Source organism: Taurulus bubalis, assembly GCF_910589615.1.
Source record: "Taurulus bubalis genome assembly, chromosome: 17".
NCBI lineage: Eukaryota > Metazoa > Chordata > Actinopteri > Perciformes > Cottidae > Taurulus > Taurulus bubalis.
In genome coordinates this window covers 9,551,375-9,565,431 of record NC_136605.1, presented here as the reverse complement: position 1 = coordinate 9,565,431, position 14,057 = coordinate 9,551,375, and the positions used below count along the sequence as shown (strand labels likewise).

The 14,057-nt window shown below is 41.7% G+C and overlaps 1 protein-coding gene across 2 annotated transcripts; it reads right to left on the bottom strand.

The window, feature by feature from the left end:
- Window positions 1–1,739: 1,739 nt before the first annotated feature.
- On the bottom strand, window positions 1,740–13,731 carry eftud2 (elongation factor Tu GTP binding domain containing 2). 2 transcript variants are annotated; one of them, XM_079233381.1, is made up of 27 exons: window positions 13,616–13,731; window positions 13,356–13,518; window positions 12,807–12,885; window positions 12,529–12,604; window positions 11,699–11,764; window positions 11,568–11,603; window positions 11,264–11,354; window positions 11,077–11,159; window positions 10,716–10,882; window positions 10,459–10,583; window positions 10,296–10,359; window positions 10,099–10,189; window positions 9,846–9,981; window positions 9,448–9,575; window positions 8,903–9,096; window positions 8,466–8,577; window positions 8,232–8,372; window positions 7,880–7,981; window positions 7,713–7,795; window positions 7,371–7,457; window positions 6,276–6,402; window positions 5,666–5,753; window positions 5,340–5,458; window positions 4,932–5,026; window positions 4,646–4,799; window positions 2,294–2,401; window positions 1,740–2,212 (listed from the first exon to the last, which is right to left on the bottom strand). In XM_079233381.1, exons 1-27 carry the CDS (start codon window positions 13,718–13,720, stop codon window positions 2,117–2,119), a joined length of 2,916 nt encoding a protein of 971 aa, XP_079089507.1. In that variant the 5' UTR covers window positions 13,721–13,731; the 3' UTR covers window positions 1,740–2,116. The 2 variants fall into 2 exon arrangements, with proteins under 2 accessions (XP_079089507.1, XP_079089508.1); XM_079233382.1 differs by having other exon boundaries at window positions 11,699–11,734.
- Window positions 13,732–14,057: the final 326 nt, after the last annotated feature.

Here is a 14,057-nt window from a genome sequence, read left to right as displayed (position 1 = left end):
GTGCAGAGAGACGAGGCAAGAGGAAGCGGTAAAGTAAGAGGACAGACTCATTGCAGGAAAAGGTGACTGATGAGGCGGTGGAGAGCAGATGGAGGTGGAAAGGAAAAAGTAAAAGGCCTGAACTCGCAGGAGAAGGGTGCCCCTAGCCGGCCCTTCACCGAGGCAGAGTCTTGCTCTCGTCTATAATTAGCACAGAGACCACAGATTGTAACAAGCGCTCCGGGGCCTTGTGTTCAGACCGGCAAGAACTGCTGCCATCCGTCTCACCGCCCGGGGCGAGGCACGATCCCGGGCTCACGCCAGCACAGGGGAGGAGTGACGGAGCCGTGTCGTCTGAGTGCACATTTGCTTAACACGTGGGCAGAGTTGATGCCTTCTGAACAGAGGTGAGAGAATACAAACCCCGAAAGCATCTGCGTGCGGATACCTTGATGAGTCAAGTGTCCTCGCTGTGTTTAGCTCTTCCTAATGGTGGGTTCATGTTTACAGAAATTCCTCAATCTCTTCCATTTCTCCTTCCCCTCAGCAGTTGTAAAGGGCACAGTATCCCCCATCACCATCTGCTAAAAAATAAATAAATAAAAAATCCCTTTTCTCGCTGGACAGGATTGACATTCAGTCCAAATGTCAAAGCAGCTCAGGCCCTTTTTGACTCTTCCTGTCCCTGGTCTTACCTTCCCATCACCTCCAGGACTGTTGGAGGTTGTCAGTGGTGACTGACTAAGGAGGGATGAAGGCCTGAGCCGTTCAGACACTGCAGTGTTCTCAAGGCGTGACGAGACTCCCGTCAATCCATCATGAAGTGAACAGTTAAACGCTGCTCTTCAGAGTGCTTATCCCTCAACATATACTGTGTTTTGAAGATGCAATATGTATCTGTGTCATTTGTCAGCTTGACATCTTTGGATGAAGCATCCCTTAACACTCAAGGCCCATTGTGCTTGATAATAAAACATTATTTGTCCTCTTGGGAAAATTCACTTTTGCCGTTTTCTAGGCTTCCATTTTTTCACTTCCTGCAGGTGACAACATACAGACAGATGTCATAATGAAGGTGAATGAACATTATTATATTTCAGCCTCATTTTATTTGTTTGATATGTATCTGTACATAAAGTATCCTAAACACCATCCATCATGCTCCTTTAGTGTTAGTTGGAGTTGAAATGAAACTGGATGTTATTTATCAGTATAATAAATATACTACACAAATGTTGATATTAACAGTATTTAATAAGTCATTGTGATTTATACTGAAGACAAGCTTCACACTTATTGTAATCCATTTTGATTGATCTAGTTATTAACTACTCCACAAGCATTCTACGCAGCAAAGCGACAAGTACACCCTGGGGTACAGCTAGGAAATCTTGAATGCCAATAACGTTTACAATGAGAAAACGTACATTTTCAGCTAACTCGCGTATCAATATTAAATCTTGCTGCATCAATATTAAATCTTGCTGCATCAATCTCCTCCTCCTTCCTTGTATCTGGCCATGTGACCTGAACCTTTGGTTTCCCTCCTGCCTGCATTGGTCAATCATCGATCACTCAAACCACCAGCAAAGCTCCCACTTAGCACTGGTCTCAAGCCACAACACTCAAACTTCCCAACTGACAATTTATAAACTCCCTTTATATCTCAAATACACAAGCCCTTCAAAGTTGCATCGTTGTGAGGATGTGGGTTCTTTCATTGACTAAGAAAGTGCAGAACAATGAAACATTTCTTTGAATTACAAACTTCTTTTATTCAGAAATATGCTAGACCAATGACATCCAATTTCTTAAAAAAAACCCACGTCCAAGCCATCTTATTCTACAAAAACAATGATAATTTGTACATACAAAAAATAAAAATACAAGAAGAAAGATGACAACAAACCTCTGCAATGTTTTGACAGACATTTTCCAAAAGGAAAGAACACCTGAATCAATCCAGGTGATCTCACGTTGTTACAGATACGCTAACAACATAGCAATGGAGTCTTTTAAGATCCAGAATAACCGCTGTGTAGCCTGAAGCTATGAAATCCCTTTATGGATTTTGCGTTACTGTAGTTGGATTGGGTGACTCGTGGAGGTTTCGGTGTTGCATTTCTGGTCTGCAGCCTCACATGGGGTAGTTGAGCACCACGTCCTGTTTGGCCAGCTCCAACAACATGGGATCATCGAAGAACTTGCTGATGCTCACATCCTCACTCAGACCCTGCAGAGCAACAAACACATGAGATCAGGCAACAAGATACACCAACGACTGAAGAGATAAACGGGAAGACAAGAGGCTCACCTTGCGCCTTCGGGTCTTGATCATGAACTCTCTGGCCAGGTGGGGCGCAGGTTGAGGCTCAAGAGGCCGGATCACAATACTCTTGTCTAACGGGTCACCGGGGACGATCTGAAAGGAAATAGTAACTGTAGTTAACCCAGAGCGGAGACGCAAACGACAGCTAAAGCTGAGAAACAGTACGACGACATGAAACGTACATCCCAGTTTGAGCTTTAATAAACTGAGTGGACACTTCTAATAGTGGCTCTGACCTTTCACTAAATATCTGATTCAGTTGCAAGTCTGTCCGATTGTTACCGAGTCAGGACTGCGTCCATCAACATGATGGAAAAGCAACGTGAAAAGAGCTGTCACCGCTTCAGTTTGTGACCAATGCAACGTTAGCAGGTTGAGTTAGACGAAGTGTTCACAAGCTTTTAAAAATGATTCACTCAATCCATTTTCTTAAGGCGCTCACAGCGTGACCGACACAACATGATTTCATTGTATTTAGAGGGAACGCATCATATAGCCAAGGCAAAGGTTGAAGGAAGAGAAGGAATCTGGAGAACGTTTGGGAGAAAAAATAAATCAATGGAATGGCTGAAGCCCAATCAACAGATGGGAGAGAGCTGCTAACAGTAACTCAACACTGTGCCGTTTGCATGCCAATACTAACCGTACATAATCAAACTAATGAGGGAGGCACACATAGCCTCTTGAGTTTATTGGGGAAAACAACAAAGTTCAGGGACTCCTATGTTATTCTTATTTTCTAGGGCAGTTCAATCCATATGTGCCTACAGGAATAATGTCTGTTGACGCCCAGAGCAGAGGAGAAGATTGGGAGTGTTGATTGTGTCAGGTTCAAACTCTGTAGCTGCCCTATAGAAAATACATTGATCAGGTGATGGGTTTTGGACCCATGGAGTCTTGTCGGGAAAAGAATATTTTCTGTTTAGCACCAACGACCTCGGACAAGGTGATATGGAAATAAATTCATCACACTTGGCCGCATGACGACAGGAAGTAAAAAAAGAACGTTCTTTTAGCTGACTAACAAAACATTTCAGGAATAACCCAAGAGGAAAATCTAATTTAGTAACTGCTTTGCTTACAACTTAGAGCTTTGCTTCATATCAAGTATATATATTAAAAAAAAACACAATGAAAGCTAAATGATAAAAGGTCAATATACTGCTCCGTACTGTTAAAAGTGGTAATGCAAGCTTTTTTTTTGCTTTGGTTCTGCGTAGGCAAAAATGTCAACAATGGTTGTCACTTCTTCTGTATGATCCCAAAGGATCACTCTATACAACCACGTTTCCAGTGTTTGCACAATCATGTAAGTAAATCATTAATGTGTCTTGTTTCACACTTTTCACCTCAGGGGAAAAAAAACATTAAATATTTGCACTGAGGGAACATGTTCCTCTTCCACATGAATGACTTCGGTGTTAGGTAGTAATCCTCCCTAAGTGGAGTTACATTTCACTGACAGCTCTGCAGAGTGCAGACACAAACGCAGGTCAGACATAGCAGGCCGAGACAGTTACACTATACTTAAAACTTAATGACTTGACACTCCACATCAGAAGCGTTTTAGCAAGAGTGGCGGACATGTGCACACGGTTTGACACTCTGCTGCACAAGCTGTCACAGCTACGTGTACGCCAGATTTGGTGCTTGTGACAAAGATAAAACATTTAAAAGCTCAGGTTTGTCATCTTTACGGAGCTTCTTTTTTAAATCTGAAAAACAAATGTCTTAATGTTCACGGTGCTTATCATAAATTACAAATTTTATAGCAATTCATTCCCATGCCTGCTGGTCAGATTAACGGCAGTGACCGACTCTACTGCCGACGGCACAGAACTGCACAGATAAATGCTAACGGAGGTTGCATTGACTTATGATCCGTTCAAGCTCTATTCAGTAAAAATGAGTATTGAGCGAAGTTAAATCATGCGTTCCAATCTTGTCTATATTCCATAACGGTGGTAAAAAAAAAAAAATTGTCTGCAGCCTTGCTGTCAATTATATTTTCTACGGAAAAATCAATACGAAATAAACGGAATCAGCAGGTCCGATTTATAAAAATATAAAAAAAAGAGTTGGCCAGGAATAGCCGTTCTCCCATCACTTCCATTGAAACAGTGTTAGGGAGGGATCTCTTCACAGCCAGATGACCAATTAAGAAAACAATAAATCTTGAAATGTACACACAGTTTAATGGCACACAACTGGAGAATTAGCACCATTCATCTTGATGAGCCTTATATCATTTGCGTAACGGGAGTGGGTGGAAACGTGCATTCATTCACGTTCTGCCATTTCTCTGTATTCTGTTCATCTGAAAGCTGGGTCGCTTACCTGCCAGTGGTGGAAAACAGACAGGGCAAAGGCCTGTCCCTGTGTATGTGTGCGAAGGTCCGTCTCAAAGCCGAAGGAGTCGATGGCCGGGATGAAAGCCTTTATGGTGTAGAGAGGAGACCCTGGAATAGGTGCATCCTGGGTGACATGACCCCTGTTAGATGACAAACACAGGACCACTTTTGTTTTAAACTCAAAACCTTGCATTTCAATATTACAGAATATTGTCAGTGCATTACATTTCCACCTGGTTGATACTAGATATTAGGAGAATGAGTATGCCAACCTTCTTCGAGCCAGCACTGTGTAGACCGCAGATACGCAATCAGCTGGAGCCTGAACCTCTACAAAGTAATAGGGCTCCATCAGCCTGGGAGTAGCCTGCGACACAAGGGAGATCAAACGTTAAAGGGAGGACAAAGGCTAGGAGATGTATGAAAATGTACGGCCAGGCCATGCACAGCTACGACACAGCCAATAATATACTATTAGAGCTGTGAAAGAGCCAAAGATAAGCAGAGATGACAAAACTGTGAAAGAGAAAAGGTATTGCACTACAATTAAAAGAGAACACAGTCAGCAAAATCCAAACCGTAATCACGATAATGGCGCATTAAAGAAAGCAAAGATGAAAATGAAGGCAGGAGGAGCTAGTGGCAGATAAGAAGAACAGGCTTCGGGAGGATGATCTCACCATGAGGAAAGCAGAGTACACCACTCTCCTGGCTGTCGGGATGACCTGTCCGCCTCCTCTGTGGAGGGGCTCCTGAGCAATGACTGCGTCAAGGATCTTAAACTTGACATTCCTGATGGCTGAGAGGAGCAGAAAGAGTTATTGGGACATAAGACTCATGAGGAAAAATACATTTTCCCATTCGCACAATGCTTAACGTTCACACTCGTAGACATCAGGCTAATAGGAAATTCCAGCACCAATGGCAGTGCAGAGAAAAAAAAAACGTTTATTTGTAAAAAACGACATGTTTCAGGGGTAAAAAAAATAAGAAGTAGAGAACTCACGCTCATCACACAGGGGCCCCTCTCTGGTGCCCCACTGGAAGCCCTGAACGATGCTGTCTTTGACCGAGCCGAGCAGCGCCTTGTCCACCTACAGGGGAAAAGAAAATGACATCAAGAGATCGGCACAAAACCGGTATTCTCTGATTTCAGAGGTAGGTAGCTTTGTGTGGTCCTGAAGTCCTGACTCCCTTTCTCATTGTTCTCAAGATTTTTTTCTTCCATTTTTGGCAAACTACATTTTTTTTACAATTACACATGGTTTGACAGGGCAACAATTGTCTCGTCTCGTGTTTATATAATACGATTAAAGAAATAATGTAATTATTGCCATCCAAGTTGTAGGTTGAAAGAAGTGAGATTAGAAATGATAACTTTTCAAGGAGCAATTACTCATTTAAGGTTTTTGTTAAGCAAAACTGCCAAACATTCGCTGGATCCAGTTTCTCATATGTAAAAATGTACTTCTTCCGTTTGTAAATTCAATATTTGGGGGTTTGAACGGTTGACCTGATAAAACAGATGATTTGATTAAGTCTCTGGACTGTAATTAAAAACGGTGTCCAGACAAGGAGCCCTATATTCAGCCGTGATTGGTTGGTACTAAACTCACCTCAGAGGGCAGCGTGTCATCGACAAGGATGTTTGGTCCCGTGGTGTCCGGTCCGAATGCCCAGATGGACCTGGCAGCCAGCAGATCCCAGTCATACTTTGTCTGGAAGAACTCTCCCAGCTTTTTCCTGCCATGAGGAAAGAGAACTGGTTGAAAGGAGGTCTGCGCAGTGTGTCAGCGGGAACATTAAGGAGATTGGTTGATCGGGGGGCAGAGGGGTTAATGGAAGAGGAGGAGTAGAGCGGAGGTTCAGTTTAATGGTGTGTGAAGTATGTCACTTCTTTGGCATTGCTGCTCCACGCTGGCACCGCTGGGTCCAGATGGCCCAACAGATGAGCCGAGGACTGACAGGAAGCCACGCTCGAGCCGAACACGCACTCATACTTGTCATGGCACGGGGACGGGGAAATTCAGGCATGCTTTTAGTGACTGACTCAATTACTGAGAGATATCTGATCAATATACACAGAGGGGTTTGAATGAGAACACCCTTGTCACATTGTACAGAAGTGCTTGTTCTTCCTTTAAATATTCAATGACAGAAATGCAAGATATATTTAATCGTGACAATTTATCTTATATTTAACATTTCTTGCATTCAGTTTCCATGGTCCCTTTTAAACTGACATGGTGAAGCAGAAATACATAATTACTGTTACTGTTCTGACAGTTTTCAAAACTTCTTAAAGGGAAAATAATTAAAAAGACACGCTAGACTGATTTAAATGATCAAATAGCAACACAACTATGGATTTAGAAATATTATCCACAAATCTATAACTGCTTTTATTTTAATTTTATGAAAGGACTATTTCCGCCCCAGGCCTTTCCATATCAGTCTACCTTCTTCAATAACCGCATTTATTTAAAGAACCAATCACCTCACTGGCTCCTTTATACCGGCTGACCCAGGAAATAATGAAAACTAATGATCGGCCAAAGTGGCTCTGATATATGGAGATATTAATAAGGCTAATGCCATATCAGAATGAAATGGGGGGAATCTACAGATTAAGTCATTTTAATTAATTAAGTGATCGCAAGTTCAATATGTGTGATGGTGATATCGGCTCCATCTCATCTGCTCTATCTCACCTGTTCCACGTGATCTGCACCACTTCGTTCTCGATGTCCTCAGCCAGCCCCTTCTCCAAGGGCTCAGCAATCATGGTGATCTTATTCCTGTCAATCACATCACACAGCTGTCAATCACTCATTCTGGGTCTGGGAGACACTCAGCCAGAGGGAAGGACTAACTCTGACAGTGACTCCAAACAAAGAAATACAACATTGAAGAGTCTTAAAACAGTTTGTCCGAAATTAGAAACTTTTTAAAAGAGTGATATCAATAATTTAGCAAAGTATGGTTTCTTGTAATTGCACTCATGTCATTGTATGTGTGGATAAGATCTAAACAATATCGTGTTCGATACTCACTTTTTGTTTGGCGTTTCAGCGAAGCACTTGAGTGATGATGTCTCTACAACCGTTTCACAGAAAGTCACGACGGGGTCAGCAACCTGTGGACAAAGATGAGCACGATTAAACAAAGAAACAAAAAGACTCCACTCGTGTTGATTTTTGTAGGCAGTGAGAAGAATTACTTTAATGTCGATCTCAGAGTACATCTTGCGCAAGTCGTGCATGACACAGTCCAGGTAGAGCTCTCCTGTCCCTAAGATAACGTGCTCTCCAGATTCCTCCACCTGAAAGACAAAGACGTCCACATAGGGTCAGTTATAAATTAGGCAATTGAATAACACAATTATTGTTGAGATCAGATTTTTCCTTCCTGCAGGATCCATATTTGTATTTTATTTCCCTTGGAACCATTTCAAGAGGCTACCAAGCTGGTTAAATGTTTAACAGAATAAATGTAATCTCAGTAATTACTTTCCAGCTTGTGTTAGAGGTTGTGTGTTGAAAGCCTGTTCCTGTACTTGTGTGGCGACTTACTTTTGTGGTAAGAGACGGATAGCTCTTGTTGACCTTCCTCAGTCCGTCCAACATTTTCGGTAGCTCTGATGGGTTGACGGGCTCCACTGCGATCTTTATAACTGATGCCGTGTTGAACTTCAGTGGCCTGAAAATCTGAGCCTGTCAGAGAAAGTAAAAAAAAAATGAAACAATACCATTTCTCAAAAGGTAATTTTAAAAAGGTCTCTGTGGTATTTCTGGCTTTAGCCTCACCTCTTCGTTCCCTCTGGGCTCGGTGATTGTTGCGGTCTTGACGATTGGCTGGTCGCAACCTTCGATTAGAACCCAGTTGCCAGCAGGCACTCGGTTCACTTCAATCTGGTATCTAAAAATGTGGACGGCACAGTAAGATTGAATTCAAACTAAAATTACCGCCTAGTCATCACAATTGAGAAGCAAGTAACATAAAAAAATAGAACATATTTCTTTGTGATAAAATGACACGTCATTATCTCCTGATGAGAGCCTGCCACATATACACCAGACAATAATCCCATTCTGTATTTATTAAATGAGAGCCTATATAGTATATTAATATTATACTATATTAATACTCTTTTTAATACATTATTTGCTTGGTGTGTCCGATATAAGTATTGATGTGCGCACACACAAACACACACACTCCCACCCACAGCCTTGCAGCGTACCTGGCAACTGAAATCCAGAGACGGCCCACAGTGCAGACCTGGGAGTCCTCCTCATCTTCAAGGGTGTAGTTCTCTCCTAAAACCTTGACAGGCTGACCTGCCTGAATGGTCCCGCTTAGCACTCTGCCAAACGCATGGAACTGAACCCCGTCCTCTGTGCTGTACATCTTAGTGGTGTGGCACATCAAAGGACCCTGAGGGCGAGAGGCATGAGGTGAGTAGGAAAGAGGGATAAGAGATAGAAAATAGGGCTGGAAAATCACCGGTGCCATTTCTTCCCGGGGAAAATAAATAAATAAGGCTTTGGCAAAAGGCAGTACGACTTTTAATGGGACTTGGGAAACTGTAATGTCTGGTATTGTCTTAAATTGGCTTATTTAAAAGCTTGCTCATTTCAAGACAATTAAAAAACAGACTGTTGGCTCAATCTGCAAGAGCAGCTGGAATAACTAGAAACAGATTGCCGCATTTTGCAGTTAATTGGCGTATCTGCTTCTCACCAGCCAATAAACATGAGATTCCTGCTCTGCTTCCTTAATACTCACATCAGGGTCGCACTCTACCATGGCCTCCCCGAGGTCTGTATCCAGACCTCCAGCGTATGTGTGCTCTATCTTGCTCCTAGCACCCTCCTGTGGTGAGGGGATGTGATGTACACACATGTCCACAAAGCCTGTAGAGAAGATGTGTGCTCGACTTAACATTGATATAACATGTTGACCAAATCATTATAATTTATCTTCAGATTAAAATTACAATCAGGAGCAGCTATATTGAGTAAAGCAGCAAGACAGATAAATGCCTCTGCAGTATTGTTATTACTTTACTCATGCAAACAGTTCCATGAAAAATATATAACATCGTTCTACACATACAATAAAGAAATTATAGAAATACTGACAAACAAAATGAAAAGGATAGATAAAAACCAATGAAGCCTTACCAGTGAACTCTCCAAAGAAGCGGTTACAGACCAGCCTCAGCAAAGGTCTGATGTTCAGCTTCAGTTCCTCTTTAGTAAGGTGGATCCCCAGTTCATCCAGAACTCTGGGAAGAGACGTGTCCACGTCCCCAACCACCTAGACACAAAGAGGATTTGGGTGAGGATGACACACTGCGGTCTTCGACTCAGCCAGATAGTATTGTTTCCTTATTGTGTTGCTTTGTTACACAACAATGTGTTAGCCATGTCAAACCTGTGAGAGGATCTTGTAGAGAGGCTCCAGAACAAACTCCACAAAGCTGCGCTGAGAGTTACTGCTGGGAGCTTTCTTTGTGAACTTGCGACTGAAGAAAAAAAACAGAAGATGGCCGATATCATAAGAATTTGTTAAGCGAGGATCACTTAGCATTAAATACTAGCATTCTGTTCAAGTCCAAATTTTACACTCACGTTTTGGGGTTGAAATAAATGTCTCCCCAAAGCCTCTTGGCAAACTCATTATAGTTGATGTCACCTGCAAACACAAAGAGATGAGCAAGTTAATACTTGACTAATAACGGCATGAGATAAGAAACAGGATGTGCCGGTGTTAGTTTATGCTGAAGAGCCTTACCATAGGTGTCCGAGTAGATCTTTGCAAAGGACCCCAGAGTGAAACAGACACGGTACTGAGAGCTGGCAAAGCACACGTTTCCAAGGAGGGGAGACACCACCAAGTTCTCATCCGTGGAGTAAGTGCTGAGAACGAAGAGAAATAACCATGGAGTGTCTGATGTTGTTACTTTTCTTTCCACCAATAAGTAGCACTACATCTCATGAAGCCATTCATGCCCTCTAAACACTGTGCGCATGATGGGTTTGAGGTATTACCTGAGCAAACCATTGACCTCGTCCACAATGTGGCGAAGTTTATAATAAGCATCTGTGGGAGGCAATTTGAGCTCCCCAATGAGCCGGTCCACCTTGTTGATGCAGATTGTGATGGCCATACGCTCCTGAACTGCATGTTTGATCAGGCGCTCTGTGTTCAGCATCACCTGAGCAGAGATACACAAAGGCAGAGTTAACAGTTACTATCTGCTGTGCAAACACAGCATTCAGAAAGTGACCGGTCCCGAAAGGGAGTCGAGTTGAGCAGTGCTGTTTTGAAGGTTGAAGAACATTGACAAATGTGCAATGGAGTGCAGTATCGGAAGGCCATGAAATAAAAAGAGAAAAAAGATCGACTCACTCCTTCTGCTGCATCTATGAAGAGGACTACACCGTCTGAAAGCCTGATGCTAGAAGTGACCTCATCAGAGAAGTTCACGTGGCCTTAGAGGGAGACACAAGGTTTGACATCACTTTCTACTGAGATGCACCAAAACAAACCACCAAACATACATTCAGTAAACACCGCATTCAGCCGTGCACTATACCTGGTGTATCCATGATGTTGAAAAGGTAGGATTTGCCTCTGGAGTCTGGCAGAACCATTGTGACAGGGGCGCTCTTGATACCAACGCCCCTCTATGGAAAAAGCACAAGATATAAATAACCTTTGCAGAAGGGGAAACATAATTCTGATAGCTTGTCAAAATGATCCTGCAACCTCTACACGTAATTATAGTAGTACAGTAATAGTTCCATGTTTGCAATTCCATGACATTCTAATATGTGGGAACTCAATATTTTAGGATATAGTGAGTTGTTATTATGATTGAACAATATAACACGACTCACCTCCTGTTCTGTAAAGAGGATGTCTGTGTATCGGAGCTGAAAGTCAAAAGTCATGTTAGTTCTGCTGTAATACACAGAATATAAGTGTCAGAATTTTGCACCATGAGTTCATCATTCCAGTCGACACTCACATCCACATCGTCTCTCTTCCTGATTTCTGGGTGCGTCTGTTCAATCAGGCAGTCCACGAAACAGGTCTGAACAGATAAAAACGAATTAATTAGAGTCACAGATGAGTCCAAAGAGCAGCCATGGTATTAGCATATGCTCCAAAAAATTCATATCCTCATTAATTTTTCATCTTAAGAACACATGTCCTCTTTGGCAAAATGCCACAAAAGAGCCCTGCAGTGATTCACCAATTATTGTACAGGCCTGGCGGGCTGCCAGACCAACAGGAACCCCCGCCAGAACAAAAAAAAGAATATATATATTCTGCAGCAGTGCAACGCCGTGAGTTTGTGAATAAGGCAAGTATCTGTGGTTAGTTCACGTCTGTAATAACAGCATGCCTGTTATCTAAACTGCTAAAGTCAACTGAACAACTAAAGTGAATATAATGAAATGAAATAAACCGATGAGTTTACTGATTCTGTGTTTTTAGCTGAGCGAGACCAGAGAAGATTCAGTTTATGGAAGATGCTGTTTTGCGTTATTTGACATTAATTTTGACTTAATGAAAACTCAACTCCTGGCATTTGCGTTTGGTGTCATCACTGTTACTGAGATACATGTGAACTCGCTTTAGAAGTAACTTTTCATTTATACTAGGGAGCTGTCCAGTGGATCCTATTTAATGCTCATGTGAAAAGTGGTTAATGTGGATTTAGAAAAGTGATGGAACAGAATTTGGTGTGGTGTAATTGTGCTAGGCTTAAGTAGTCAACCTACTGTAGGAGAAACACTGCCCTTACTAAAAATGAAAAGCTAAAAGAGACGCAGCCATACGACGGGCACTAACCTTGCCATGGTGAAGATGACCACATAGGGTGACGTTACGGATTAGCTCAGGACCATCCATCAGATCGGCAAGGAATCTGCAAAGATAGAAAAGGGATATCAGAGCTTGAAAGACACACAGCAAACAAATGTAAATGGAAGGTATATGTACTAGGAAATACAAAAGATTGAGTCGAGAGCTGTGGTACCAGTAACTGTCTGGATGTCAATGTGTACCGTCAGACTTTATTGGCAGAAAAAAAACAACACATCATGTGCATATTCATGACAATGACTTACTCCATATCATAAACAGTGGCAGGTAACTCTTGCTCCATCAAGGTGAACCGCTTGTTCTTCACAGGCTTGATGATGGGCTCTGGAGTGAAGAGAAATATGTGAGGATCGGAATATAACTTATGACATTCTGAATATTCAAGATTCAAGATGTTTTATTGTCATAAGCACAGATGACAGTTATTCTATACAATGAAATGCTTATTTTGCTGGGTCCTCCTAACACACAGAATTAGAATAAACTTAAGGTAAACAATAAATCAAAATAAGGCACAAAATATTAAAAATATAAATAATATAATAATAATTAATTTAATAACATATATTAATACATATATAATAGAAATATTAACTAATAATAATATATTATTAATAATAAATAAATACAAATATGATAATAGTATTAGTATTGTTCAGTGTATAAAGTGCACTATGCATTGCTACAATGTCCAATGTATATGAATATGTGAGAGCATGTGGGTTAAGCAACCAAATATGATGTACTTTACTGTAAATCTGCATGTACAGGCTACACTGTTCTTTGTATCTAACCTGTGAGAGGTTGTGTGTCTTCCTCTTGGACTATAGTTTCCACTTCGGGTCCATAAACCTCCTCTGCTGTCGGATAGTACTTCTTGTCTTCATGCAGGACCACCTCCATGCCGGGGACATCCTCATCAGCATCAGCAGGCTCGTCATCATCGTCATCATCACCCTGCACAAGGATAGCGTAATTATGTAATTACCATGACATGTTCGCACATATCGGATTAAAAGTACCACCAACCGTTTATAGACATTTTTTACAGTACCTCGTCAACATCTCTGTCCTCTGCATCCAGATCATCTTCATCGTCATCAGAGTCCAGCTCTGGACCGATGTAGTTTCCAAACTCGTCATACAGATCAGCCTCCATCTTGTAGAGAACTGAAAGAAGGGTCATGGGTTAAACAATAGTTTATAGTTTCGCTCATTTGTTAAAGACAATATATGCATTAGATCCAATGACAAAAGACAATGACAACAGTTTTGCTGGAATAAAATTGGAGATGAAATAGCCATATCTTCAGTCTCTGAGGTAGAAGACGATACAAAAGGATACAACGAGAATTGTCAAAATGTGCATTATCAATGTTATTTCATGTCTCTGCTGCTGTGATTCAATATGCAACACGAGTCATGTTCACGTCTCATTAGTAATAAAAATGTGCCTTGCATTGTGAATTAGGTTTAGCTCTTTTTCCAAAAGCCGG

Coding starts and splice junctions, on each gene's coding strand:
- eftud2 (XM_079233381.1), bottom strand. CDS start 13,720: ATGGAGGCTGATCTGTATGACGAGTTTGGAAACTACATCGGTCCAGAG. Junction 12,886..13,355: donor AGACACACAACCTCTCACAG/GTTAGATACAAA, acceptor TCTTCACTCCAG/AGCCCATCATCAAGCCTGTG. Junction 7,982..8,231: donor ATCCGTCTCTTACCACAAAA/GTAAGTCGCCAC, acceptor TTTGTCTTTCAG/GTGGAGGAATCTGGAGAGCA.